General features: G+C 46.9%; 2 protein-coding genes across 2 annotated transcripts; both read left to right on the forward strand.

Annotated features, from left to right (window-relative positions):
• Nucleotides 1-9083: 9083 nt before the first annotated feature.
• NOTO (notochord homeobox) lies at nucleotides 9084-13711 on the forward strand. Its single transcript, XM_047068047.1, has 3 exons — nucleotides 9084-9435; nucleotides 10925-11139; nucleotides 13553-13711. The coding sequence occupies exons 1-3, from the start codon at nucleotides 9084-9086 to the stop codon at nucleotides 13709-13711; spliced, it is 726 nt and encodes a 241-aa protein (XP_046924003.1).
• A 2051-nt stretch (nucleotides 13712-15762) lies between these two features.
• SMYD5 (SMYD family member 5) lies at nucleotides 15763-27636 on the forward strand. The gene is made up of 13 exons (XM_047069479.1): nucleotides 15763-15858; nucleotides 19690-19798; nucleotides 20524-20663; nucleotides 21129-21250; nucleotides 21639-21708; nucleotides 22330-22434; nucleotides 23212-23274; nucleotides 23492-23562; nucleotides 23866-23972; nucleotides 24365-24421; nucleotides 25276-25370; nucleotides 26019-26089; nucleotides 26186-27636. The coding sequence occupies exons 1-13, from the start codon at nucleotides 15763-15765 to the stop codon at nucleotides 26328-26330; spliced, it is 1251 nt and encodes a 416-aa protein (XP_046925435.1). The 3' UTR covers nucleotides 26331-27636.
• Nucleotides 27637-27812: the final 176 nt, after the last annotated feature.

Here is a 27812-nt window from a genome sequence, read left to right on the forward strand (position 1 = left end):
AAAAGACTGTTTTTTACCCATTTAATGGTCTTGGAGTCCTTGTCAAGAATCATTTGGCCATATACATAAGGGTTTAATTCTGGGCTCTCTATTCTATTCTATGGGTCTATATGTCTGCTTTATGCCAATACCACTCTGTTTTTATTAATGTATCTTTGAACTAAGTTTTGAAATCAGGAAGTAGAAGTCCTCCAGTGTTTTTCTTCTTTTTCAGTATCAATTTGGCTATACAGGGTCACTTGAAATTCCATACAAATTTTAAGATGGGTTTTCCTATTTCTGTGAAAAACATCATTGGGATTTTAATAGGCATTGAATCTACAGATCACTTTGGGTAGCATTGACATTTTAACAATATTGCCTTCCAATCCATGAACATAGAATCTATTTCCATTTGTGTCTTCTCCAATTCTTTCAGCAATGCTTTCTAGTTTTCATTGTACAAGTCTTTCACCTCCTTGGTTAAGTTAATTCCTAAGTATTTTATTCATTTTGATGCTACTGTAAATGGAATTGTTTTTATAATTTGTTTTCAGATTGTTCATTGTTTGTGTATAGAAATGCAAATTATTTTCATGTGTTGACTTTGATTCTGCTACTTTGTTGAATTCATGATTTATTCTAACAGGTTTTTTTTGTGTGGAATCTTTAGAGTTTTCTACATATAAAGTCATATTATCTGCAAACAGAGATATTTTACTTCTTTTTCACTTTGGATGCCTTTTATTTCTTTTTTTTTTTTTAAGTTTATTTATTTTTGAGAGAGAGAGATAACACAAGCACGGGAAGGGCAAAGAGAGAGGGAGAGAATCCCAAGCAGGTTCTGTGCTGTCAGCATGCAGCAGCCTGATGTGGGGCTTGATCACATGAACCATGAGATCATGACTGTAGCCAAAACTAAGAGTTGGATGCTTAACCAACTGAGCCACCCAGGCACCCCTTATTTCTTGTTGGAAATTTTTTAGTAATCTCTACACCAATGGGGGCTCAAACTCATGACTCTGAGATCAAGAGCTATATGTTCTTCCAACTGAACCATCCAGGTGCCCCAACAGTTGTATTCTGTTTTTGTTTTTAAATTTTTTAAGTTTATTTATTTATTTTGAGAGAGAAAGAGACAGCGTGAATAGGGGAATGGCAGAGAGAGAGAAGCAAAGAGAGAGAATCCCAAGCGGCCTCCATGTTGTCAGCACAGAGCTGGACACAGGGCTTGAACCCATATACCGTGAGATCATAACCTGAGCCCAAGTCCAACACTTAACTGACAGAGCCACCCAGGCGCCCCTTCCAGTCGTGTTCTGAATACAAGTGGTGAAAGCCTTGATCCTGATTTTAGAGGAAAAGTCTTTCATCATTGAATATAATGTTTACTATGCATTTTTATTCTATGATTCTTACTAGGTTGAGATAGTTTCCTTCTATCCCTAGTTTGTTGAGTGTTTATCATGAAAGTGTGAAATGTGCTAAATTTTATCAAATACTTTTTCTGCATCAGTTGAGATGATAATGTGTTTTACCCCCTGTATGTTGATGTGGTGAATTATATTCATCAATTTTCATGTGTTGAACCATCCTTGCATTCCAGTAATAAATCCCACTTAGTCATGGTGTATAACCTTTTAATATGCTACAGAATTCTATCTGCTAATATTTTGTTGAGGTTTTTGCACCTATGTTCATCAGGGATATTAGACTGTAGTTTTCTTGTAGTGTCTTTGTTTGGCTATCCTGTATCAGGTAATGCTGACATCACAAAAATGAGGAAGTGTTCCCTCCTCTTCATTTTTTTAGAAAAGTTTGAGAAGGATTGTATTAGTACTTCTTGGTAGAATTCCCCTGTGAAGCCATCAGGTCCAGAGGTTTTCTTTGTTTGAAGATCTCTGAATACTGATTCAATCTTCTTACTATTTATAGGTCTATTCCAATTTTCTATTTCTTTGTGATTTAGTCTTGGTAGGTTGTGTGTTTCTAGGAACTTATCAATTTCATATAGGTTATCCAACTTTGGCATACAATTGTTCATAGTATTGTCTCATAATCATTTTATTTCTATAAAATTGGTAATAATGTCCCATCTTCATTTCTCATTTAGTAATTTGAGTCTTGACTTTTCTTCTTAGTCCATCTAGCTAAAGGTTTGGCAATTTTGTTGATATTTTGAAGAACCAACTTTTGGTTTCATTAATCTTCTCTATTGCTTTTCTATCCTCTATTTCATTTATCTCTGTTTTAATCTTTATTATTTCCTTCCTTCTGTTATCTTTGGTTTTAGTTTATTCTTCTTTTTCTATTTCCTTAAGTTGAAAATTATGTTGTTGATCTGAGATCTCTCTTTTGAAGGTAAGCATTTATAATTATAAATTCCCCCCTTGGTAGCACTTCCATTGAACCCTATGAGTTTTGGTATGTTATGTTTCATTTTTGTTCATCTCTAAGATTTTCTCATATCCCTCATGATTTTTGTTTTTATTTATTGTTTGTTTAAAAGTGTGTGGCTTAGTTTTTTTGTGAATTTTCCAGCTTTCCTTTTTTTATTCACTTCTAACTTCATCTCATTGCTGTTGGAGGAGATACTTTTAAAATCTATATTTTAAAATCTATTGAGACTTAATTTGTGACCTAATATATAGTCTATACTAGAAAATGTTCCATGTGCACTTGAGAAAAAAAATGTGAATTCTGTTGTTAGGTAGAGTGGTCTATATATGTCTGTTAGATTTAATAGTTTTATTGTGTTAAGTCTTCTATTTCCCTACTTATCTTCTGTCTGGTTGTTCTATACGTTATTGTGAGTAGGTTATAGAAGCCTCCAGCTTTTACTGTAAAACTGTGCATTTCTCCCTTCAATTCTATCAGTTTTTGCTTCATATATTTTGGTCTGTCACAAAGTACGTAACTATTTGCATTAAACTTCTTACTATGTTGAACTTTGTGTAATATATAATGTCCTTATTTGTCTCTTATAACCTTTTTTGGTTTATAATCTATTTTGCCTGATATTAGTATATCCACACCTGCTCTTTTTTGGTTACTATTTGCATGTAATATCTTATTCTATTGTCCCACTTTCAATTTCCTTGTGTCTTTGGATCTCCAGTGAGATATAGTGTTGATATAATAGATTTGGATCATTTGTTTTTATCTATCTATAAATATGCCCTTTTTGTCCCCATATACACAATAACAACTTTATCTTTAGGCACCAGACCAAAGTGATAGCGAAAGTGAGGAGGAGTTTGGCAAATGATTGTAGGTGCTTCTATTCCCCTAACCTTTGGGCGAACAAATATGAGGAACATCCTTCTGAGGAACATCCTCTCTGGAGGACATAACTAGGTATCTCCTGCTGGAGGGGATAGAAGTTGCTTTCATCTCTACTTTCAGCAAAAGGTACTTGTAGTTTTTGACTGCAGGAGTCAAATTCTGTAATATTTAACTTTCTTTTACAAATATAACAAATGTAAAATTAAACCATGATGCTACGGAATGTTAAGCCAACCCAAATAAGGATTTCATAATTTGATAAATCTGACTGAAGTAAATTTTCAATAGAGATAATACAAACTAAGAAAAATATCTACCAAGTCATAAAATGGATACTACTAATAAAAAAAGAACAGAATATTACATTTAAATATTTACACTGAAATCAAAAAAACATCAAATTTACAAAGGATACAGAGCTTCACATCTACAAAGAAATAAACTAAGACTCGAAAGATTAAATGATGGAAATACTTTAGTGTAGAGAAAAGCTTGTGTCAAACCCTAGTTTTGTCATTTACCAGCTGAGTGATCTTGGCTATTGTTAATCAGCTTCTCAGAGTTTTAATTTCCTCACCTGTACAAAGTAAAGGTATTATTTGATTTACAAAGTGGCTATTAAGATTTAATATGATAAAATACCTAGTTCAGTTTCTCAAAGCCTAACAACTGCTCAATAATTATTATGATCTTACCCAAAGTCACGAAACCTGTTGGCAGAGCTGGTACTGGAACCCAGGTGTCTTGACTATTGGTTGATGTACTGCCCTTTCCAAGGCTGCACTGTTTCAAGGCTTACATTTAAGTCATGTTAAAACTAAGATTCAACTCCATTGGTATACAATATGGATGGGCATATGCATATGACTTCAACTAAACCAAGGTCAAGGTCTGTGAATAAATTGATTGGCCATATTTCATTCAGCCCCATCTTCAGAAAGTCACTTCCATGACCTGAGTAAGAGTGAATCAGGTATGATACTAAACTGTTTATTAAACCACTTCTATGTAATTATCTCTCTTTAACCTATTTCTGTTCTCTCTGGAGGACATAACTAGATTAATTCCAAAGTTCACCTTTGATATTTTTATGTTCATACACGAAGTACAGCACATTGATAGACCATTATATAAAGGGAATTTGTGAATCTCAAACAAGAAGAAATGCACATGTAGAGCTTTTCTCCCTATGCAGTACCCACCCCCTTAAAAAAAAAAAAAAAAGCACTGCTTTTGTCCAGTTGGACATGGTAGACCATATTTAGTGGAGTATGTCTGACGACCCTTAGGAAAAATCAAAGAAGTTCTTTTCTCATTGGATGGGATATAATCTCTGTTTTTTGATTGGGAAGTTTAATCCATTTACATTTAAAGTAATTACCAATAAGGGGGACCTTACATCTGTCATTGTGCTATTCATTTTCTATATGCCTTATAATAGCTATTTTGTCCCTCATTTCCAGCATTACTGTCTTATTTTGTGTCTGGTTGATTTTTTTTTGTAGTGAATTGTTTAAATTCATTTCTCATTTCCTTTTCTGTATACTCTATAACTATTTTCTTTATGGTTACCATCAGGATTACATTAAACATCCTAAAGTTATAACACTCTAATTTGAATTTATACCAGCTTAACTTCAATAATATTACAAAAACTCTGCTCCTTTACAGCTTTGTCTCCATCTCTTTTCAGTTGTTTTTGCCACAAAATTACATCTTTATATATAGTATGCCAAAAAACATAAATAAATATTTTAAATGTGCTAGTTTCTTAAATTATGTAGAAAGCAAGATTTGCAGTTACAAACCAAAGTTAGAATAATACTAGCTTTTACATAGAAATTGTTTTTTCTTTAAATGTATTAATCTCTTGGGGCGCCTGGGTGGCGCAGTCGGTTAAGCGTCCGACTTCAGCCAGGTCACGATCTCGCGGTCCGTGAGTTCGAGCCCCGCGTCAGGCTCTGGGCTGATGGCTCAGAGCCTGGAGCCTGCTTCCGATTCTGTGTCTCCCTCTCTCTCTGCCCCTCCCCCGTTCATACTCTGTCTCTCTCTGTCCCAAAAATAAATAAACGTTGAAAAAAAAAATAAATGTATTAATCTCTTATCATGTAGAAAACAAAAAGTACAGTTACAAGCCATCATTACAATTAATTTTTAAATTTTTGTGTATTTGAATCAATCAATACTTTCATTTATAGCTTCAGATTTTGACTCATCCTTTAATTTTTTTTAAGTTTATTTATTCACTTTGAGAGAGACAGAGAGAGAGTGGGGTGGGGGGCAGAGTGAGAGAGAGGAGAATCCCAAGCAGACTCAGCACTGTCAGTGTAGAGCCCGATGCAGGGCTCGAACCCACAAAATGTGAGATCGAATATGGTTTCTGAGCCGAAACCAAGAGTTGGACGCTCAACTGACTGAGCCACCCAGGCACCCTTTGACTCATCCTTTAAAAATCTTTTCCCTAACAGCTACACAAAAATCAATTCCAGACCTAAATGTAAAAGCTAAAATAACAAGGAAAGAAAAAATAACAGGAGAGTATCTTCATGACTAGGGGCAGGGAAAGGTTTCTTTTAAAGGACACAAAAGCAGATAATTAAACTTTATTAAAATTGGTAATTTTTGTTCATAAAAAGACCAACAATAAAAGAATGAAAAGGCAGACCCCAGAATGGGAGAAGATATTTTCTTCTCTTTACAGTGCAACAAAGAACTTGATCCCAAAATATCTATCTATATGTAAAGCATCCTACAAATGAAAAAAGAAAAGATAGTAACCCAATGTAAAAATAAGCAAAGCACTTAACAGGCACTTCACACAAAAAAGGATATCCAAGTGGTTGATAAACTTATGAAAAGATGCTGAACATAAACATCTTCAGGGAAATAACTGCAAATTAAAACCACATTTTGCTAAATGACACATAGCTAAGAGATTTAAATGTAGACAGTCTGTTAACCTCTCTTGCTCTTTTTAGTAATATTTAAATTGAGAATATTAATACCTGTCCTTAGAGGAATTTATAGCCTAAGTGAAATAACAGAAAACAGATAACTATGTACCGAACAGTGAATTGTGTACTAACTCCAGAGCTAGAGACACAGTGAGTACATTCTTTACCAAAAAATCAGCACAAATAGACTTAAAATGTTCTTAAGCCTTCCATCTTCTTCCAACAAGTTTTTTCTTGTTCTTTGTCAACTCCCCCTAATTCCAGGATGCCTGCTGCTGCAGATTAGCCCATTGAGAGTCTCAGTGCATAAAGTGACACAAACCAGACCCTTGGCCCTATAAATCTGTCCTCATCCTATCTCTCACTGAACACTTTTAAGAAGTTTAGCCCAACACATCTACCAATGTAAATGGCCTCTCTCCTCCCCATAATAGTTACCATTTAACTAAAAACACCATCTCATTTAATTCATGTACCAATCCCATCAGGTGAGTATTATTTTCTCACTTAATAAATCATTCCCATTTTACAAGAAATTAGAGGCTTGGAGTGAATAATCCACTTATCCAAAGTCACAGAAATGACAGATTTTTAAAAAAATTAATGTTACATTATTTTTTAGTATATACACAATCAGGGGATGTAGACAACAGTAAATTTTTAATTAGGATGAAGAATGGAATTTATAATTGTAATCTAGACCTAGAGAAAAGCTAAGATTTACTGAACATTAGATAGATTTTTTTAATATTTAAAAAAAACGCAATTTTTCACTTATTATTTTTTAGTCACTATGCCAGCTACCAAAGATACCAAGATAAGACTTCATAAATACCATCACCTTGGTCATTGGTTCTCAATGTACAGTTCCGAGATCAACAGCATCAGCATCACCTAAGAAACTGTTTAAAATTAATATTTTTAAGCAGCACCTACATTACTGAATCAGAAACTCTCAGGATGGTGCCCAGTAATCTGTGTTATGAATGTTGTAGGTGATCCTGATGCATGAGAAGCACTGCCCTAAATCATCACTCTAGTCTCCCAGGTGAGGAAATTTAGGAGGTGACTTGAGAGTATGGATCAAAACAAAGATTTGCTAGAAACCAGTCTCCACTATGCCAATAATAGAAATGATGGAGATGTAAATATAGGTTTATCCAACCCCAAAATCCACATTTTTTTTTAAAGTTTATCTATTTAAGAGAGAGAGAGAGAGAGTGCGCACACACAGGAGAGAAAGAAGCCCCAAATCCACATTTTCTATCCCTGTGCTCCAATGACCCCTAACAGCATGAGGTGTTATTGTCTTTATGGGTCTGAAGAAGTGGGTGCCCATGTCCCTCCTCATAGGCATGCTGTTGGCACCTTGATACTGCCATTGGCGTGGGGGGGGGAGTCCTGTGGGGGGGGTGACATAGCCCCTCCCTCTTAGAGAAAAATCTCCTTAAAAGCAACTATGTTGAGAAATGGAGTGGTGTGTGTAGGATTTGGGAGTTATGGGGGGAAGGGGTCCCCCAGAACTTTCACTTGATTGCCCCAGTAAGTCTGACCTCAGGTAAGTGAGACCCTGTCTTCTGAGTTTGCATCTCACCCATCCTTCCCCAGAGCTGTCACTGTGTTCCTTCATCTCTGACTTAGCCCCCCCCACCACCACCCTCCACAGTAAGGCTACACTGGGACTATCTGGACCACCCACTGATGATTTCACCCACAATCTCAGCTTCCAGGCTGCTTGGGGTACTGTCCAGAAGGTGGGGCCGGTATTTGCTGAGTGGGAACGACAGAGGACAGGTGGCTGCTCACTCCAGCAAGGTTCCCCTGGTCCCCCACTTGGCAGAGCAGACAGAGGCATATTTGTGTCGTAAATAGCTGATGCCTGTTGACAATGACATGGAACTGCCTTCGATTGAGTAGTTTCAATGTTAGGCATTGATTTGAGGAGGCAGAATGCAGTAGGAGCCTGGGAAGCAAGAAGCCCTCTGAGCTCCCCAATCCCAGCACAACGATCACCAAGCACCAGGCCAGTTCTAAATGCTTTACATGCATTAGCTCAGGTAATCCGCACAGCAACTCCGTGAGATAGCTACTATTACCATCCACATTACAGGTAAGGAAACACAAACAGTAACTTGTAATTTGCCCAAGGACAACAGCTAGAAGTACTCATTATTCATCTGTAAACCAGGGATACAAATGCCGGCCCTACACCTACAGAACTCAAGGAGTTTTGTAGTAACTCCTATGTATTGGTAATAAAGAGTATTTCTTAACCTGGAACTGTTACAGTTTTTTCCCCTTCCACCTTTTTAGACAGAGGAAAGTTCCTGGAAAAATCCAAAAGAAACTGGTAACCATGGAGGTGTCTCCACTCAAGGAAACTGAGTGGCTGGGGGACAGGATGGGAAATTTACTTTTCACTGTATTTATCAATATATTTAAATTAGATTTTATGTATGTATGTATGTATGTATGTATGTATGTATGTATGTATTTAAAGTCTGCTTAGCCCCAGGTGAAGCTGCAGCGAGCTAGGGTCCTTTTCCGACCGCACCAAGGAGGGCATTTTTAAATACCGAGTGAGGGAGGGAGTGCCCATCTTGACTTGGCGGCTTGACCGGCTTTGGAGGGTGGGGGCTTCGCAGCGCGCTGGTGGCCCCGCCTAGGCGGCTGGAAGAAAAGGCCGACCCCGGCCCCGCCCCGCCTCGCCAAATTTAAGAGCCCTTGTCCACCGCCGGGAATGCTCCTGGCCAACAAGTCTCTCTCCCTTTTGCGTGGTGCTCCCCCTCGTCCCTCGCGCTCCCTGCACGGCTGCCCACAGGTCGTGGCTTCACTCCCTGTGCCCGACAGGGCAGGGGCCGCGCCATGCCCAGCCCAGTGCCGCGAGGCAGCCGGCCGCCCGCTCCCCCGGGCGCAGGAGACGAGACCTCGGAGCTCCAGCGCCGCCCCGCGGGTCCAGGCAGGCCCCGCTCTCCCGGGCGCCTCGAGTCTTCCTTCTCCGTCGAGGCCATCCTGGCCAGGCCTGCCCGCCGCGCGCCCCCCGCCGCCGCCCCAATGTCCGGCGTCGCCGCGGACCTCGGCTCGGCTCCCTCCCGGTTTCCCGCGACGTGGCTGCCGGCCTACCTGAGCGTGAGTCTCTACCAGCCGTGCCCCCAGCTGCCCCGGACGGGGCTCCGCGTGGCTCACCTCTACGGCCTCCAGGGCCTCGGCGTCACAGGTACGAGCTGCTCGGGCGCCCGGGAACCGGGCGGGCGGCCGAAGCTTGGCAGCCGCGACAGCGGGCACAGGATAGAGACGTCCCTGAGTTTTGAGAACCACGCACGGTCGGTGGGAAGGGGCCCAATGACCCTTCACCTTGCCGTTGAACCCGAAGCCCAAGAGAGGGACTGGCCGAGAACAGACCACTGCACGAGGCTTCCCCCGCACGCACGCTGCTGAGGTGGGGGGAGATGTGTGTGAGCGCACGGGTGCAGAGCAGAAGGTGCGGGGAAGGTCAGAGGGGGCCTCGGAAGACTGGGACAAGACCAGCCCTGGGGCTGCAGAGTGCCCCTTCTGGAGAATTAGTCTCTCGCTCCTTCTACAGCCCCTTTGAATAACGACTGTTAACTTAGACTCTTCCCCAAAGTAGCTCTCTTCTGGAACGCGCGGCCCAGTTAGCTGGGAGAAGCGGCTGCTGCGGTGGTGAGGTTCATCGACGAGCTGTTAGCTGGCAAATGCCGGGACCCCAGTACCGCCTCCACCGCTCACGCCCAGTCCGGGTGAGCCTAAAGCCCGACACTTAACTGCTCTCTGAGCCTGCTTGCGTAACGCGCTCTTAAAAGAGGAACCTCGGGCTCTGGGGCTCAGGCACTTAAACCCCAAGGAGAATTTAACTGTGTACCTAACGTTCTCCTCTAGCATTTACATCCACCCACAGGAGCTTTTGCCATTTTTGGCAATCTGATTCCCGGTTCCCCACCTCCCCTTGAGGAAAACAGGAGCAAGATTAACACAAGCCTTGTCAACCCATACCAAGATCCAAGTAACATAATCTTACCTGGTGCCTACTTCCTGGGTTCTCTCCATTCTGCATTTCCACCCCTTTCACCCTTCCCTTCAGAGAAAGCCTAGGCTCTCAACCCCATCCAGATTCGTGCCACTGCATCTGAGCGACATGCCCAAGTTTCCCAAACAACTTTCCCTAACTGCCTCACACAGCTGAGGTCTGAATTGCAGCTTACTGCTTTGTATTACAGTTAATCTCATTTTCAAATTAGTTTTTTTTTTTAATGTATGTTTGTTTGTTTGAGAGTGTGTGCTTGAGCAGGTATGGGGCAGAGAGAGAGAGAGAGGGAGGGAGGGAAGGAGAGAATCCCAAGCAGGTTCCAGGCTGTCAGCACAGAGCCTGACTCTGCACAAATCCCACAAACCGTGAGATCGTGACCTGAGCCAAAACCAAGAGTTGGATGCTCAACTGACTGAGCCACCCAGGTGCCCCTCATTTTCAAGTTAGTTTTTGCATAGGTAATCCATTCCTACAGTTCAAACTCCACAATGTTTCCTAAGACAGATGGAGAAGAGTTTCCCCTTATATTCCTGTCCCCCAGTCACCTGGTTAACTCCACCCCACAAGCAGCCAATGACACCAGTCTCTTTATTCTTCCAGGGGTATTTTATGCATATTTAATACCTAAATACGTGTGTGTGTGTGTGTATCTGCTTTTTAGGCTTAGAGCTGGCTCACTGCTCAGGCCTCTGGGGCACTCCAGACTGGGCTCCAGCCGAGGAACTTCAGGACACTGAGAGACCTCAAAAGAGGGTTCGGACCATGTTTAACTTGAAGCAGCTGGAAGAGTTGGAGAAAGTGTTTACAAAACAGCACAATCTAGTGGGGAAGAAGAGAGCCCAGCTGGCAGCCCAGCTCAACCTTACGGAGAACCAGGTGGGAGCAGGGACCCCTGTGGGGTCAGGGCTGTGCCTGGGGGCAGACACTGCTCTCCAGAAGGCCCTGGGTGAGGTTGAGGGGAAGACATGGGCCTTCTTCCTCTGTGCCAGGTCACTGAGGGAGACAGGTCCTAATCACTGGCACACTTCCTACATGAATGAGGAAAGTAGTCCCGTTTGAAATCACATGATGGGAACAACTATGTTAATCTAGATATTAACCTAGAACTTATGTTTCCATGTTAAAAAGGGAGCTGACCATGAAGTTCAGTGTGTTCAAGGGACTAAATATTAAAAATAATAATAAATATTCACTAGAACCCTATACTTCACTTGAGCTACTATACCACTTTTCTGCTCTTTTCATAGGCAAACTTCCCATGAATTTGTTATAGTCACTCCATGTCCTCACTTCCCATCTACTTAACTCATTCTGATATGAATTCTTTCCCTACCATTCCATCAAAGCTTCTCCTCCAGGTCTCTTAATGACCTCCATGTTGCCAAAGTCAACAGATGCTTTCCTCGTCTTACTCCCCACTTAGTACAGTTGACCTCTCCTCTTATGTAAACACATTCTTCTCTTGGCTTTTGGACACCACATTCTTGGTTTTCCAGCTCTCTGGCCACTTCCTCTGTGTCAACTTTGTAGGGTACTCTTTGTGACCTCAAATTGTCTCTGTAGCTGATCTCATTTATTCCCATGATTTTATTTTATTTTATTTTATTTTATTTTATTTTATTATTTTTTTAATGTTTATTCATTTTTGAGAGAGAGAGAGAGACAGAAACTGAGCATGAGCAGGGGAGGGGCAGAGAGAGGGAGACACAGAATCCAAAGCAGACTCCAGGCTGAGCCAGACGTGGGGCTCGAACTCACCAACGGTGAGATCATGACCTGAGCTGAAGTTGGATGCTCAACCAACTGAGCCACCCAGGTGCCCCATCATTTATTCCCATGCTTTTAAATACCATCTATAAGCCAACAACTCCCAGATTTGTCTCTTAGCTCACTCCTTTTTTTCCTAACTTGTACATTTATCTACCTTCTTTTTTTTAATTTTGTTTTATTTAAGTAATCTCTACACCCAACATGGGGCTCAAACTCACAACCCCAAGATCATGAGTTGCATGCTCTTCTGACTGAGTCAGCCAGGCACCCCTACCTTCTTTTTTTTTTAAGTTTGTTTATTTTGAGAGAGCACACATACACGTTTGTGGGGGAGGGGCGGAGACAGAGACTCCCAAGCAGGCTCCACACTGTCAGTATACAGCATACGCAGGTTTGATCCCACCAACCGTGAGATCATGACCCGAGGTGAGATCAAGAGTCAGACACTTAACCAACTGAGCCACCCAGGCATCCCTCTATCTACCCTCTTGAGGTCTCCACTTGGATGTTTCCTGGGTATGCATTTCAACTTAAGTCTAAACTTCAGTTTGTGACCTTTTCCTCTCCAGATCTGTTCCTTTCCCTACTCATGGTCCCACCATCCATCCAGTTGCTCAAAATACCAAGTCATCCTACATTCTTACTTCTCTCCCACTTCCATTGCATCGGCAAGCCTTGTCACCTCTACCCCCAAAGTACAGCTGGAATCGCTTCATTTTTTTCCATTGCCCGTAGTTCACACCAGTCCTAGCTCTTTCTGGATCATTGCAATAGCCCCCAGCTGTCTCCCTGCATCTCCTTTCATCCTTTCTTCACAGAGCAGCCAGATGTGCAATTCACTTGAGATGCAAACAGGACTATGTCACATCCCATTTAGTAGCCTGAAAGCTGACACTCCTTACCCATAGCCTCCATAGTCCTAGGTGATCTGGGCTCTGCTGACCTCTCCATTCTCCCTTCCTTCACTTCCCTATCTCACTCTCAGCTATTTCAGCCACACTCTCTTTCTTTTTGGTCCTCCAACACACCAAGCTTGGTTCTACCACAGAGCCTTCCTACAGGTTGTCCCCTGCCCCAGCCTGCTTTTTCTGTTCCCATTAAACTGGCCTCTGATCTGGTGAACCTTAGCTTAAGTGCTGCTTCCTCAGGAAGGGCCAGACCCCTGTTCATACTCGCATTTGTGTTTATGGATTTCTTTGTTTCCATATTTATCTCTCTGTCTCTCTCTCTCTCTCTCTCTCTGGACTGTGAGTTCCATGAGGTCAAGGACCATACCTCTCTTGCTCACCACTGTATCACCATCACCTAGGATGGTGCCTAGTACATAGTAGGAGCTCCATAAATACTTGTTGGATGAATGAATGTGTCTAAAATTATAGGGAAGGGTGTTTTGAAGGAGATGCTTCCTTTAGAAGGAAGATCAAATGTGGACCAGAGATCAGGGGCCACTGTGGGAATGGGGGAAGCAGTGGGAACTGCTGGTCACATTCTAATTTCTGACCATTGCCTCCAATTATAGGTGAGGGTCTGGTTCCAAAACCGCAGGGTCAAGTATCAGAAGCAGCAAAGGCTGAAGCTACCAGCTGTGTCTGCCATGGCTGCCTCCCAGGATGAGCCCTCCAGCAGCTCTGACAGCAGCATCCAGAGAGAAGACACTGAGTCAGGAGTGGACAGCTGAGGACTGGGACAAAGGCTCAACCCAGGCTGTCTGGGCTAGTTCTTCCTGGGGACACCCACGGGAACTTCTGAGCCTTTTTTCTTCATCTGTATAATGGGTGCATTGACAATTTACTCTTCCCAGAGCTGACAGGATGTCTGTAAAGCTGTTACGGGGTGCCAGGCCCAGTGCTAAGTGTTCAGCAAGTGTTAAGGTTTATAAGTTCCCTTCACCTGGGGGTGTGGTGCTTGCAACTGAACTGGCCCCTCCAGGGATTAATCTTTTCCTGGCTTGCCTGTGGAGAAGGGGCTTCCTTGAATCAGTATTTGGGCCTAGAAGCCTCTTCCCCACCAGAGATGGTGGATATGAGAGTAAAGAGGAGGGAAAGGTAAACCATTTAGCCTACTTCAGAGTTTCCCAAAGTTTTCTTGTTTTGTCTGAACTGCTACCACTTTTAGGAGCTCAGCCCCAATTGTCTGCTTAGGCACAGACATGCTTCCCTGACCCCATCTTTTTCCCTCTAGCTACCCACTTTGACCCCTCTCCATCATTGTACAGAGAAATTTGGCTCTGCCTTTGCCAAAGCAGGCATTTTTTCACAAACTCTGCTGTATTTCCATGAGACAGTTATAATTTTTCCCCTTCAAGCCCCTAACTCATGGTTCCCTTTCCTTCCCAGGAATCTGCTCCGTTTCTAAGAAGCCTGCTGATAGCCTACCCCTGTGAGGCCAGTCACCAGCAATTCCAGAGCTCATTTCTCTAGTGCTCTACATTCCTGGGCAGGCCTCTGTTCAGAGTATTGATTTAGAATCTCCAATGGCTTCTGGGTAGAGGGGAGCTGGTGAAAGGAGGCCTGCCCTGCCACCTGCCGGTGACAGAAGGCATGGTCCCCACTGCTGTCTGCAGCGTTCTGAGGGAGACAGGAAGGGCAGGGAGCAGAGGTGAAAAACCACATGCCTCCAAGTGGTGGTAGACCATCTTCTCCTAGACACTAGGCCACAGGCTTGAGGCCAGGGTCCAGCTTCAAGAACTCTTCTCTCCCCCTGTCTTCAGGGAAATCCTTCCTAATGCTGGACCCAAAGTCCACTCTGTTAATCAAAGGAATCTACCTGCATCTACCACTTCCAGCACCTGCCTCCTCAATTGACTCACCTTTTAAAAATAATTAAAAAAAAAAATCAACAGTTAACCTATTCAACAGTTACTAGGGCCTACCCAATCCCCCAGTATGACCATGAGACCATAACAGAAGCAGACACATCCTTTTTCAAGGAGCACAGAATCAATTGGAGGACAAGGAAACGACGCATGGTTGTCAGACTTGGCTGTGGGGACAGATGCTGTAAGTCAGTGGTTCCAGCTTTTTGGGGTCCTGAATGAGAACAGGGCCTTCTGCTGTTCCCAGGACAATATGTATATGTACACTCACTTCTGCACACAATTTCAGGGTCCTCAGACCTGAGCTCCACCATCTACCCCCTTCTACCACCCCTAGGCTGCAAAGTCCCTTAAGCCCCTGAAGGGTCTGAGAGAAGCACAAGTCCAGCTTGATCTGTCGAAGGGCTGTCTGCCCGCTGCCAGAAGGCCCAAGGAGAAGGGAATTCTTGCGCCCGACTTTGTAGATGGGGAGGTAGGGCAAGCTAGTCCTTCCTTTCAGGTAGAAGGTCAGAGAGGGTATAAGTTGGCCGGCCGCTGTCCCACGCCATGGCTGGATCCAGAGTGCCTGACTCTAGACGGGGCACTGGGTGGACAGAGACAACAGACACCAAAACACCAACTGGACACAGATACATCAAAACTATACACACACCCACCGGCTATGATACATAGGTACGTACGAAGACACAGACGCAAAACTGCACAGATGTAAAAAACGCGGACCCAGCGACATCCAGCCATCGAACCAATCGACCTAAACACAGATTAGAGGGATCCCAATTTCCCGATTCGGACTTGCTAGCGAGCAAACCCTAGCAGCCTGGAGACACACTCGCCGGGGGCGGGGCCAGAGAGGGGCGGGGCCCCCCGGGTCGAGGCGAGGTCAAGGGTCAGAAGGCGGAGGCGCGCCCAAGATGGCGGCCTCCATGTGCGACGTGTTCTCCTTCTGCGTGGGCGTGTCGGGTCGGGCTCCGGTCGCCGTGGAAGTCCGATTCGTAAGCAGCGCTAAGGTGAGGCCGAGGCAGACCCGCCAGGGGCACCTACCGTGTCCGGCCTTGGAGAGAGCCCCGCGGGACCCTAGGCCCGGAGCCTAGAAGCTCCTGAGCCGTTCCGACTTTGCGGCTCAGCCCCTCCTCGTGGCCCGGGGGCTCCCCGTCTGTCCCCGCGCGCAGGCTTCCGGGGCGGTCAGGCGGTGAATCGGGAGGCCCCGAAGTCTCTGTAGTCTCCGTGCGCGCCCCCTCCCTACGGGACCCGGTGCGCCCTCCGGCTGCCCTGCTCCTGCTGCTCCAGGCGGGGCCGGGTGGGCGACGGGCCTTTTGGTCCAGGCTGGAGTACTCTGCTGCTGGGCCGTGGGGGTGGTGGGCGGGGACTGGCTGAGCAGAGGGTACTGAGGTATGAAAAAGAGTGGGCCCTCGGGGAACTTTCTGAGTGAGATTTGGGAATGGGGTGGGGAGAGGGGCCAGGACCCTTCACAAAGGCCTTGGGATGCTAAGGAATTTGGACTAGAGCTCGAAGCCCGTGGGAGCATTTGAAGCATTGAAACAGGAAAGCAATATGGTTTTGTGGTTATATTATCGTGTTTTAAAAGTTAATTGTAGAAAAATACTCTAAATGCATGTAAGGAAAGAGAAGATAAAAATCACTCGTAATTCTATACTTGTGCAAATATGTGGATACTAAAGTCACAATTTTAGGAACCTCTGATGCAGCAGTAAATCAATATCAATAAACCTATTTATACATATTTTTAAGAGCTGAGTAATAGTCTGTTTCAAGGGATTGCCACAGTTCATTCAGCCACCTACTTATTTATGCACTTTTGCGTTGTATTTTATTTTTCATCCCTGAGGGCAAAGGTCCTGGAGCTCAGTTTCTGTGCACACATCCTTTTGTTCTCTTCATCGGAGTATTTTCTTTACTAGTTAACTTTGCCAGTTGATACGTGCAAAATGGTATCACTTTGTTTTAATTTACAAGTCTGTGTTTACTGATGAGGTTGAATAATTTATCATGTATACCAGCAGTGCATATACCTGGTCCCTGCCCAAGATGTCAGCCTTCTAGTCATCTGCCTCCTGCTCTCCCCACCCCAACCTTCCATTGCCTTCTTTCCTCTCCAGTGCATCTGGAGCATTCCTTTCCTTCTGTGGTAAAGCAGCTCCCCAATATCCTTGGCCTCTTCAGCTGCTCACATCTCTGTCTCCACCTCTGTTCTTGATTGGCTCAGTTTGATGGTATCCCAGTTCCATCACTCCTTGCAGGCAGAGACACTGACCTTTCCCTTCACTAAGTCCCCTATCTCTCAGCCCCTCTCTTCTTTATTTCTTCCTCTGACCTCATCACTTCAGCCACTCTGCTTGCCCAGCTGTCCTGTCCCAGCCTTCTGTCAAACCCCACCTCTGGAAGAATGAGCTGGCTGCTCTCTGTATTCCCACACACAATCTTCTGCTGGAGAAAATCACATACACACCCAGACATGCTGACAAGGTGGTTTACTCCAGGCTTTTTGCATCTATGTTCATCAAGCGAGATTGGTTTGTGACGTTTTTTTCTTTGTGCTATCTTCCTCAGGTTACTGCATCACAGTTATGCTTGTTTTTTGGTAAAATGGAGAAGCTTTCCATTTTTTCTCTGTTACTAAATAGTTTTTAAGTAGCATGAGAGTTACTTATTCTTTGGTTTGAGGGAGCTGGCTCATGAACCATATGGACTAGGGGCCTCACATGGGGGTTGTTTTTGACTATTTTCTGTATTGCTTCTATCGATATTGGCAGGAATGATCTTTCAAAGATTTACCAACTACTCTGCCAGGGACAGAACATGATACTGTCTGACCAAAGACAGTGGATGCCAACCAGAATGCCATACTGGTGTGGGTCAGCCAGATACCAGCACTGCTTCTTTCCCTAGCTTTCCTTCCTTTTGAATTCAGTTCTGGTAATTTGTATTTTTCTAGAAAATTATCCATTTAGTAAAGCTCTTAAAGTTTACTACATGGTCTTAGAGTTTTACACAATCTTTTTTCTAAAATTTATTTTTCCAATTGGAAATATCTTTGCAAGTTTATGCCCTTTCCACTCAAGGCATAAGCTTTCTCCAAGCCTCTTGGTAATTAATATTTAATGAGAGTGGCTTTCTTGGAACCCTGCCTTATGTTTGGGGGATGAGTGGTTTCATAAAGGAACAGCTCTGATTCTGTTCCCTTTATTTTGATTACCAAATATTTTCTGCATTTGATCCTCCAGAAAGAGAGGGAAAGACATTGATATTTGCCCAATGTTGAGATTTGAGATTGTCAGCGATAATGTGGGTCCATGTTCATACTCCTTTGTCCCATAAAATAAGGCCATGTTTTCATTTTGCCAGATTGGGTCCAGGGCTAAAAGGCATGGAGGTGGGGTTCTAAGAAGACAACCAAGGGTGCATCAACGGCTTTGGCCAGAGGTTTTGTTCCAGCTGTCCCCCTCTGCTCAGGGCTCTCCTGGTCTACACATCCCTGCCTCTCTGACTTTGGGAGGTGCTGCTATCTAGCCACAGTGTCAATGCTAGAAGGAAACAGGGAGCTACCTGAGAGGCCACATGACAGGACATTTTACTGCTATGTCAGATCTTTTTTTTAATTTCTTTCTCTTCTTGTGACAGTTCAGTGCTGGCAGGGGCACCACCCCTCTTCTCTAAGTGAATAGTGGGAACAAGTGCCCGGCAGAGCCAGCAACTGCCAGGGTTCTGAAGCTGTCTCCTGAGTCCCTTTGCACATCTGAGAAATAGCAATTCAGCAGTTGTTTTCTCATCCTTCATGCCTTACATGATGTTTACAGTGCTTTAGACCAGAGTTCCTCAGACTTTAACGTGCATTTGAATCACCTGGGCATCTTGTTAAAATGCACATTCTCATGCAGCAGGTCTAGGGCATGGCCTGAGATTCTGCATTTCTAACAGGTGTCCAAATGATGCCCATGCTGCCCACTTATCATCTCACTTAGAGTAGTAAGGAGCTAAAGCTCATAAGGTACATTCACCTGTGCTATATCATGGCATCCTGGAAACTACCTGGGAGGTATCATTATGATGCTTTTCATATGTGAAACCGTTGCCAAGAAGTGAAGCAACTGGGGTTCCTGGCTGGCTCAGTCAGTGGAGTGTGTGGCTCATGGTCTCGGGGTCATGGGTTTGAGCTCCACGTTGGGTGTAGAGGTTACTTAAATAAATGAACTTAAAAAAAGAAAAAGAAAAAGAAGTGAAGCAGTTGGCTCCAAGGTTCACAGCAAGTAGTGTTAGGGTTGGTGCTAGGATTCACCCTTCCTTTCAGCATAACTCTGAGAACTTGGTGAGTTCCCCATCGACCAGGGAAATAGGGCACATTCTCCCCCAGGCGAGGCCTCCCTCTCTCCTGTGGCATAGGAGTCCTTTGCAACCCTGAGCAGCGGTGTCACCGCCAGGATCCTGGAGGGACACATGGGTGACTCGAAGAAAATTGTCCTGTCGTTACCGGCTGCTAGTACAGGAGGCTCCAGCCTGCCGTGAGACTTGGCCCTGCTCTGGCCATTCCAAAAATTCTCCTCTGGCTGACAGTGTGGCTCCCTCCCCATCCCAGGCCCTCTGCTCTGAGCAGGCTGAAAGAGGTGTGACTGAAAGTAGGTCAGAGCTACATTTCCAGAGGAGGCAGTTGGTCGGCAGGGGGTGGGGGTGGGGGTGGGGAGGTGACCATGTTCCATGAACCCTCCCAAGGCAGAGGCCTCTCCTGAGAGGGAGGCGTGGCGGGGGGTGATGCTGGGAAGCCCTCTGGGAGCTATGTCCTCTTTCTCTCCTTATGGCCATCCTATTCCTTCTCTCCCTGTTAGGGAAAGGGCCTATTTGCCACACAGCTGATCCGGAAAGGGGAGACCATCTTTGTAGAACAGCCCCTGGTGGCTGCACAGTTTCTCTGGAATGCACTTTATCGCTACCGAGGTGAGCACATCTCGTCCACTCCTCATGGCTGCTGGGCCAGCTGCCTGTATGCATGGAAGAGAGCTACATACATTCCCAATAGCTGATGTCTCTGGGAATTCAGGTGTTGGGAGAAAAGCTCTTCTTGGAGAACCGTGCCTGAGAATCATGCTTGTCTCTAGTCTTAGGCCATTTGGGGCTGGGAGTGAGCGAGGGATGGGCTCTTCCAGCCTGCTTCCTGGGGGAGGACTGTCAGGCAGGCAGAACTCAGTGTGACCTGCAGTATCAGGGACTGGATATCATGTGGAAGGGCTCTGTGCCAAAGGGCAGCTCTCCACCAAGAGGAGGCCACTCGCCCCTTGGTCAAAACAGGCTGAGTTAGGGGTCAGAAGCAAGTAGGATGCCCTTAGCTTTTCCAGACACGTGCTTTTTTCACACTTTTCTTAGGCTAGAGACAAACATGAAAGGAGGGTCAGTTGGCTCCAGAATGTGGGGAAAGCTCAGTCTGGGGGTTAGGAGGGGAGCCCTATAGACTAAATCCCAATCTGCTTTTGAATGCATGTGAAATCGTGCACCCATTCTGTTCTTTAACACAGTTGTTCATTCACTTACTTCCCAAACATTTGTTGAGCACCTACCAAGTGTCAGGCACTATCTTTAGCCCTAGGGATGCTTCTGTGAAAAAGACAAAATGTGGCCCCTGCTCTAAAGACACTTACATTGTCACATGGGGCTCTCTCCCTCAGCCTGTGACCACTGCCTTCGGGCACTGGAGAAGGCAGAGGAGAATGCCCAGAGGCTGACTGGGAAACCGGGCCAGGTTCTGCCTCACCCTGAGCTGTGTGCCGTGCGCAAGGACCTCCACCAGCACTGTCCCCATTGCCAGGTGAGCATCCCTGGGGAGTGCACCTGAAAGGGAGCTGGTGGGAGAAGCCTTAGCCGAAGTCCTCTTTGGGGAGACAGGAATGACAACAGACCTGCTCGTGGCCCCTGAGAGCCATAATGTAGGGTAAGGCATTCAAAAGGCTGTAACTATTCCAGTTGTGTTCTCCCTGTCCCGGTCCCGCTATCTAGAAAATTGGTTCAGTGGGAACTTGCCCTTTTCCCAGGAGCCTGGCAGGGGCTCTTCCCTCTACTTGAAAGCTCTCTCCTTCCCATAGTTCGACAAGCCTGGGTGCCCCTCTCACATGCCCCCGGGCGGTATGTGCTTTCTCATCTTACGATGTCACTGAGCTACTGCTCAGGGGCTGTTTGTAGGAGTGCAGTCAGAGGAGGTGAGTACCACTAAGGAAGGTCTGTGCCTCACCCCATGGCCAGATCCTAGGGTGTTGACCTCCACCCACTCCACCAGGTGATGTACTGCAGTGCGGAGTGTCGGCTGGCGGCCGCCGAGCAGTACCATCAGGTCCTGTGCCCAGGGCCCTCCCAGGACGACCCCCTGCATCCTCTCAATAAGCTACAGGAGGCCTGGAGGTGGGTAGCATTTCATCTCTTCTTCCCTTTATCCTCCCTCTCGACCTGCCTGCCCGCCTGAGATCAGCAGATGCAGTCATCTTTCTTAAACTGCCATCCCCAGATCTTTCCTCCAGTCTTAGGGTTAAACAGAAGTCACATCACCCAACCCCCTGCCTTCAGTGTGAGCCGCCAGTCCCACTACCCTCAGCATTTTACACACTCCCAGGAAGAGCCCCATTAAGCCCATGGGGCGGTAAAGGCCTGCCCTCATCCTTGCCAATGACATCTCTCTTTGGTTATAAATAGAGTTGATAGGAAGGATTCTCTGTAGTGATCAGACTGGGCTTCCCTGAACACAGCTACTAGGGAGGGGATTTCCAGACCAAATCTTTTTCTTTCTCCCCAGGAGTGTTCACTACCCCCCCGAGACTGCAAGCATCATGTTGATGGCACGGATGGTGGCCACAGTGAAGCAGGTAAGCCCACCCAGACCTCCCACGGAAGCCCCTTCTGGCCTCATGTGCCCCTTGGCCTCAGTCTCCTCCTCACGTCAAGTCCCTGGCTTGGATGCAGAGTTCCCTCTGCGCTTTCCAAAGGAGAGCTGCTTGCTGTGTAAACTCAGGAGCAGCTAACCATAAATCTGGCAGGAGACTCATCTTTCCTGCAGCCTCTGATCTAGGAGAGGACCTCCCGTGCAGCAACAGTTCACACATTCAATTTACAGGTGCCACTTTCTCAGGATTGCCTCTTATGTAAAGTGAGAGAAGCCACTTCAACCCATTCTGTTAGTATTGGAGCTCCACAACCCCATTCTCCTCTTTTTCCAAGTGTTGTTGAACTGGCCAGCCTGGCCCAGTTGGGGAGATGGTTGGGTGTGGGCAGGATGGGAAGGAAGTCCCCAGGCCAAGGAAGGGTCTACCTAGAATCTCATGTGTGATGGTGTTTCGCTGATGGCAGAGGCTTTAGAATCACAGGCTACTCTCCCGCCTGGGTATGAGGGACAGCAAGGAGATGGGTGTCCCTGAGTCCGTGCGTGCACACACTTGCACGCCCAGGCATATGTGAATGTGATCCTGAAGTATATTTGTTCCCTGCAGGCTAAGGATAAAGATCGTTGGATCAGGCTCTTTTCCCAGTTCTGTAATAAAACAGCCAATGAGGAGGAGGAGATTGTCCACAAACTCCTGGGGGACAAATTCAAGGTCAGTCTTCCCCCATGACCCCCTCATCCCAATAGCCTTGGATGTTCTATGGCTACCTGAGGGGAGCTCCACATTTGGTCCTTTGCCAGCCACAGAGCCTGGAGCCAAAAATCTATTCAGAGAACCTATCTTCTTGCCACTATTTAACTTTGTGACCTAACAGGGACCGAAAGTTGAGAAGTGGGGTGAACAGGAAGGAGGGGTCGGGTGCCCTGACATGGTAAGGCAGAATCTCATGATAGGATAGTGGCGGGTAAGTCAGTATAATGGAAAGTGGAGGGTCAGGGAGCAGGCGTGAAATAGCATTTTAGCTGCCAATGTGCTGAGTGCCCACTCCCACCCAAAGATTACACATTCTCACTGAGGACAGCAGACTTCCACGCAGGAGCTGCCTGAAGGTGCAGGCAGGGTTTCAAGGGCAGCTGGGGTGGGCCTTCCTGCATTTATTCTGAGGAGAGGGAGGGGGTCGTCAAGCTTGTCTGGAGGCCAGGTCAGGGAGCCTGGAAGGTGGTCGCGAGGACAGTCATCTGAAGCCAGGTTGCCTCAGCCCTCCTGGAAAATAGGAATTTGGGGTTCCCCACTCTGGCTTGGAACAGGCCAACAGACTGCCAAGGTTCTTTGGAAGTAAGAACTCTGTGGCCTTCCTTTTGCCTTCAGGGAAAGTTCATTCTACAGAGCTGGCCCCTTTTCTTTTCCTTACCTGGTCTTCTGGGCCTTGCCTGGGTGCTAGTGGGAAATCCCCAGGATACAGGTCTCTCCCTGCTTCCCCTAAACCAGGGCCAGCTGGAACTTCTGCGGAGACTCTTCACAGAGGCCCTTTATGAGGAGGCGCTCAGCCAGGTGAGCATGGGGAAGGTGGGACCAGTGACCTCCTGGTCATTCCAGCTCTCCAGGAGCAACCGGGTCAGCATCTCCTACTCAGAGAGTTAAGCCAAGACTGACTTGGTGTGAAGTTGGGATGGGATTGACTCACAGAAGACTTCCTGAACAGAGAGTTGTTTCAGGAGGAAAAGCGAGTGGCTGTAATCTGAGCACTCATTTTTCTTTCTCCCCACAGTGGTTCACACCAGATGGATTCCGGTCTCTCTTTGCTCTTGTTGGGACCAATGGCCAAGGAATTGGGACCAGGTTAGGAGAGAATGTTCCAAAGCTATTGCACTTGTCTGTCAGGGCTTGGGCGGGAGATTGACAGAGGAAGGTAGCCACACTTCCTTTCAAGATTAGGGTTTGATTCTGTGGCAGGAGAGCTGGACTGGATGCAGTGGTGGGAGTCAGAAAGACTGAGGTGGTAGTTTGCTCCTGGGAGCCTTGGTCTTTTGGGGAAGATGGGCCCCTGCCCTGGAGAAAGAAATGGGCTTAACCTGTCTGGAGGTGGAGAGCCCTGGGAGCTGGGCCTCCTTCTCTCCAACCATGGATGCCTGGGACCCCCAGCTCCCTGAGCCAGTGGGTCCATGCCTGTGACGCTCTGGAGTTGAAGCCTCAGGACCGAGAGCAGCTGGACGCCTTCATTGACCAGCTGTACAAGGACATCGAGGCAGGTTGGTGAGATGGAGCCTTGGTCTCACCCAACCTTGAATGACCCCCTAGCCAGACACACAGTCTTTCCCCGAGGGGGTTCTGAGCTAATGGTTGGGGAAGGTAATCCCTATGTGCCTATAGGAAGCTTCACATCTATCCACAGGACAAATAAGATAAGACATGACCCTGAGGTCCATATAGAGTCTGGATGCTGGGGGAGGGGGGTGCTGGACAAGTAAGGTGATGTCATTTATAGAAAAGCAAGGTTTATGCCTCCTGGAAGCAAGTTTAGATGAAATGGTAGTGACTGGGTGGCAAGACAGTGGAACCAGTGCCTATCCTTGTAAGTCTAGTTTTCTTTTTCCACCTGTAAAATGGATAGAATAACATCTACAATGTTACTGTCTTACAGCAACTGGAGAGTTTCTTAACTGTGAAGGATCTGGCCTCTTTGTGCTTCAGAGCTGCTGTGAGTCCCGGCATTGAGGAGGGGTACATCTCTCTCAGCCCCTTTTAGGCTGGTGGGGAGGAGTCTGGGAGCAGGATTAGGTCTGGGCTTCCTTGGGGGTTCTCCTGGGACTTTTTGTTGCATCAGTTTTTCATTCATTCATTCATTCATTCATTCATTCATTCATTCATTGGATTGCTTGTGCCTTAATATATGTTTATATATAAAACCTTCCAGTGGGCCAGGCCCTGTGCTAAGGCAGGACACAGAGCTCTGTTCCTTGCAAAGAGAAGCATTGGCCTTGCACAACCACTGCCCTCAGGCTCCTGGGAGGAGGGAGTTTAGTCTAGAAGGCTGGTCTCATCAGCACCTAACAGGGAGGAGCAGAGCCAATCACGCAACTGTCTTTTCCAGATCTCAGCCTTCCCCCTCTGGTTTCCTCATTGTCAGCCCTCCCAAGGTCTGGGGCATGCTACCCCTCCCAAACTAGGCTCGCAGGGGGACTGGCTCAGCTGTTACCAGACATCCAGTTGCCAACTGAGTTAAGTGTCTGGCATGGGGTCCCTCTCACGGCCCTGTCCTTCCCTTTGTGGGACACTAGGAACACAATTGAGAACAAGTTGCCCAGTGCTGAGGACAGCAAGGGCAGTGATGGCAGGTGGGAGGGGGTGGCAAGAGGAAGTGCATTTGTGCCTGTGCTCTGTGGTCTTTAGGAAAGAGCACTGGACGGAGGGAGTCAGGAAATTTGGGTTCCAGGACCTATGTAGCCCTAGCAGGGATCAGAAAACAAGGAAGGATGGGACCCAGTTCTTTGCAAGTTGAGGCTGTTATTTTTATTAGTCAGCAGTCCTTATTTCTTGCCTCTTGTGACTCAGGTAACCACAGCTGTGTCCCCAATGCAGAGACCTCCTTCCCAGAAAACAACTTCCTTTTGCATGTCACGGCCTTGGAGGATATCGAGCCAGGAGAGGTGAGAGGGCTAGGAGCTGTGGGGGGTGGGCCTTGCAAGTTCTCTCCAGGGATTGGAAGCAACAGTGGCTAGAGCCCCAAGTTCAGGCTGTTCAGCTGATCCCCACATGACCCAGGGCAGGAGTCTTTTTACCCATGGTTATGCTCAAACCCACAGTACCCCCAATTCTTCAAAAAAATAACCAGAAAACCTCAGAGCAGTGATTCAGAGACAAGTGCATGCCCAGGTTCTTGTCCCCAGCCACCTTTTGATCAACAAATCCACAGCTTCCAAGAAAACAAGAGATGGCTCTTCGTAGCGTGGGCTATGGGTGCACGTGTGGGTTTGGGGTTTGGAGTCCTGGCTGTTAGCACAGTGCGCAGAGCCTGGTTGAATCTTCTTCCAGAGCTAGTAGCACCATGTCAAGATAACCTCTGACAATGGCCACAGACCTTAGCCATTGGCTGCCTATAGTCGTGGCCTGAGGCTAACCACTGTCCCCTCTCTGTCTCAGACACAGGTTGTTTGAGCCTCTTGGTGGCCTTCTGAAAGCACAGGGAAATGAATGAGGGCCTAGCTCCTGGGAGATGGGACAGTGGTTGGGGAGGCCCTGATCCCATCTAAGAGACAGCACAGACTGTCAGACTCTACCTCTTCTCTGCCCTCCAGGAAATCTGTATCAGCTACTTAGACTGCTGTCAGCGGGAGCGCAGCCGCCACAGCCGCCACAAGATCCTCAGGTGCCAGCTGGGATGTGGTGGGTGGCTGGGCTCTGGGAGGCTCCATCCTGGTTACTGCCTGACTTCACCCTCACCACCACCCCCCATCTCCTGCAGGGAGAACTATCTGTTTGTCTGTTCCTGCCCCAAATGCCTGGCAGAGGCCGATGAACCCAACGTGACCTCGGAGGAGGAGGAGGATGAAGAGGAGGAAGGAGAGCCAGAGGATGCAGAGCTGGGGGATGAGATGACCGATGTGTGATGTCACCCTGCCTGGAAGGGGCCTGCCCCAGACCCTGCAGGAAAAGGGGGACTTCCCCCAGAGAGGAGGCTTGGAAGGAACTCCCCCACTCCCGTTGCCTGCTTCCCCCCCTCCATTCCAGCTCTGTTTCTGTCAGAGAGTAGTACAGAAGCTGGACCTTAGGCACGCCACCCCCCACTAGACCTCACGCCCTGGACACTGCTGCTGAGTGGCTCAGGCTCTGCGTGGTCACTGAGCCTCTCAGTGCTGCCCCCTCAAAACACACACACACTGAGGTATCCACTCCAGTCGGCGAGCAACTCCAACAGAGGTCAGAAACAGTGTTTCTTCCACTTGGCCCCATGGCCATGCTTCCCTGTCCACCTGAGGCTTCACCGCTTTCTACCTACTACAGACGGGGGTAACGAGAGATCGGCCTGACGGCACTGAAGAAAAAAGGGGAGGGGTGAGATGCCTTCACCTTCTTCCCCACTCCCACCTTTGTGGCTGCTAAGGCAACTGCCTCCTGCTGGCACAGCTAGGAGAGGCAGGAAGGAGCAACTGGGCCTCCAGAGCACCTTCCCTAAGGCTCTGTGCTGGGGACACTGAACCAGGGGGATACCTTCCTCTCCCCACCCCCACTATTTGGACATCCAGGGGAGTGGAGAGTATAACCCCTTCCCCAGATTCCAAAATCTCTGTACCTTGTGCCTTGCCTCTCAGGCCCTGGCACAGTAGCTGGCCACGTGGGGTGTGTAAGAGGCCTCTGCCTCTCTCAAGAGGGGCATGTGGGGAGATGACTCCTTCCTCACACTCCTTTCCCACTGAGGACTCTAGCAGCATGGCTGAGACTGAGTGATGACAGGCCTGTGCTCCTTAATTTCAGATGCTCAAGAGGCTTCCCTGGGATCAGTTTAACATGGGTCAGTGAGGAGCTCTCCCGGCCTCAATCTCCATCGTTAGGGTCTCCACAGAAGAACACTGAAGTCTTCCAGAAACCTAGAGGAGCTAGGCTAGATATTCTGAGATAAGCCCTGTCTGTGTCACCTGCCCCTCCACCCCCAGATTAGTACTACCCCTCACTCGGGTTGGATGCTGTGGGAACTATAGCCTATCACTTGCGATTTCTTTGCCTACTTTCCCTGGGCGGGGCTGCCACAACCCCCTGCTGAGGGATCTCTGAGAGGGCAGGTGCCCACCCCATAGGCTCTATCCTAGATCATGAGCCAGGTGGAGCTCACCTGTCTGGCCTATTGGGTTCTTCACAGCAGCCAGCACCCCTCATGCCCCCGCCTGCCCACTGTTCTCAATAAAGTGTGAGTGGTGACAGGCCTCTGCAGGAATCCTTTGTGTAGAATGACTTGACAAGCTGTCTGAGGCATGCAGCAATCACATAGGTGGCACAGAGGCACATAGTTTTAAACCAGGCAATGGCAGGAGATGGGAGCTGCAGCCCCCCAGCAGGCTCCTCCCTGGTCACATCTACAATGCTGTGCAAAGATT

The sequence above is a fragment of the Lynx rufus genome, unplaced genomic scaffold (genome assembly GCF_022079265.1).
Source record: "Lynx rufus isolate CCGP_SWC_20201006 ecotype Redwood Valley unplaced genomic scaffold, mLynRuf1.p SCAF_8, whole genome shotgun sequence".
NCBI lineage: Eukaryota > Metazoa > Chordata > Mammalia > Carnivora > Felidae > Lynx > Lynx rufus.

Bases quoted from the DNA above. Each gene is read 5' to 3' on its own strand.
- NOTO (XM_047068047.1), top strand. From the start codon at position 9,084: ATGCCCAGCCCAGTGCCGCGAGGCAGCCGGCCGCCCGCTCCCCCGGGC. The intron at 9,436-10,924 runs GTACGAGCTGCT...TCTGCTTTTTAG, and splicing joins CCAGGGCCTCGGCGTCACAG to GCTTAGAGCTGGCTCACTGC. The intron at 11,140-13,552 runs GTGGGAGCAGGG...CTCCAATTATAG, and splicing joins TCAACCTTACGGAGAACCAG to GTGAGGGTCTGGTTCCAAAA.
- SMYD5 (XM_047069479.1), top strand. From the start codon at position 15,763: ATGGCGGCCTCCATGTGCGACGTGTTCTCCTTCTGCGTGGGCGTGTCG. The intron at 15,859-19,689 runs GTGAGGCCGAGG...TCTCCCTGTTAG, and splicing joins GATTCGTAAGCAGCGCTAAG to GGAAAGGGCCTATTTGCCAC. The intron at 23,275-23,491 runs GTGAGCATGGGG...TTCTCCCCACAG, and splicing joins ATGAGGAGGCGCTCAGCCAG to TGGTTCACACCAGATGGATT.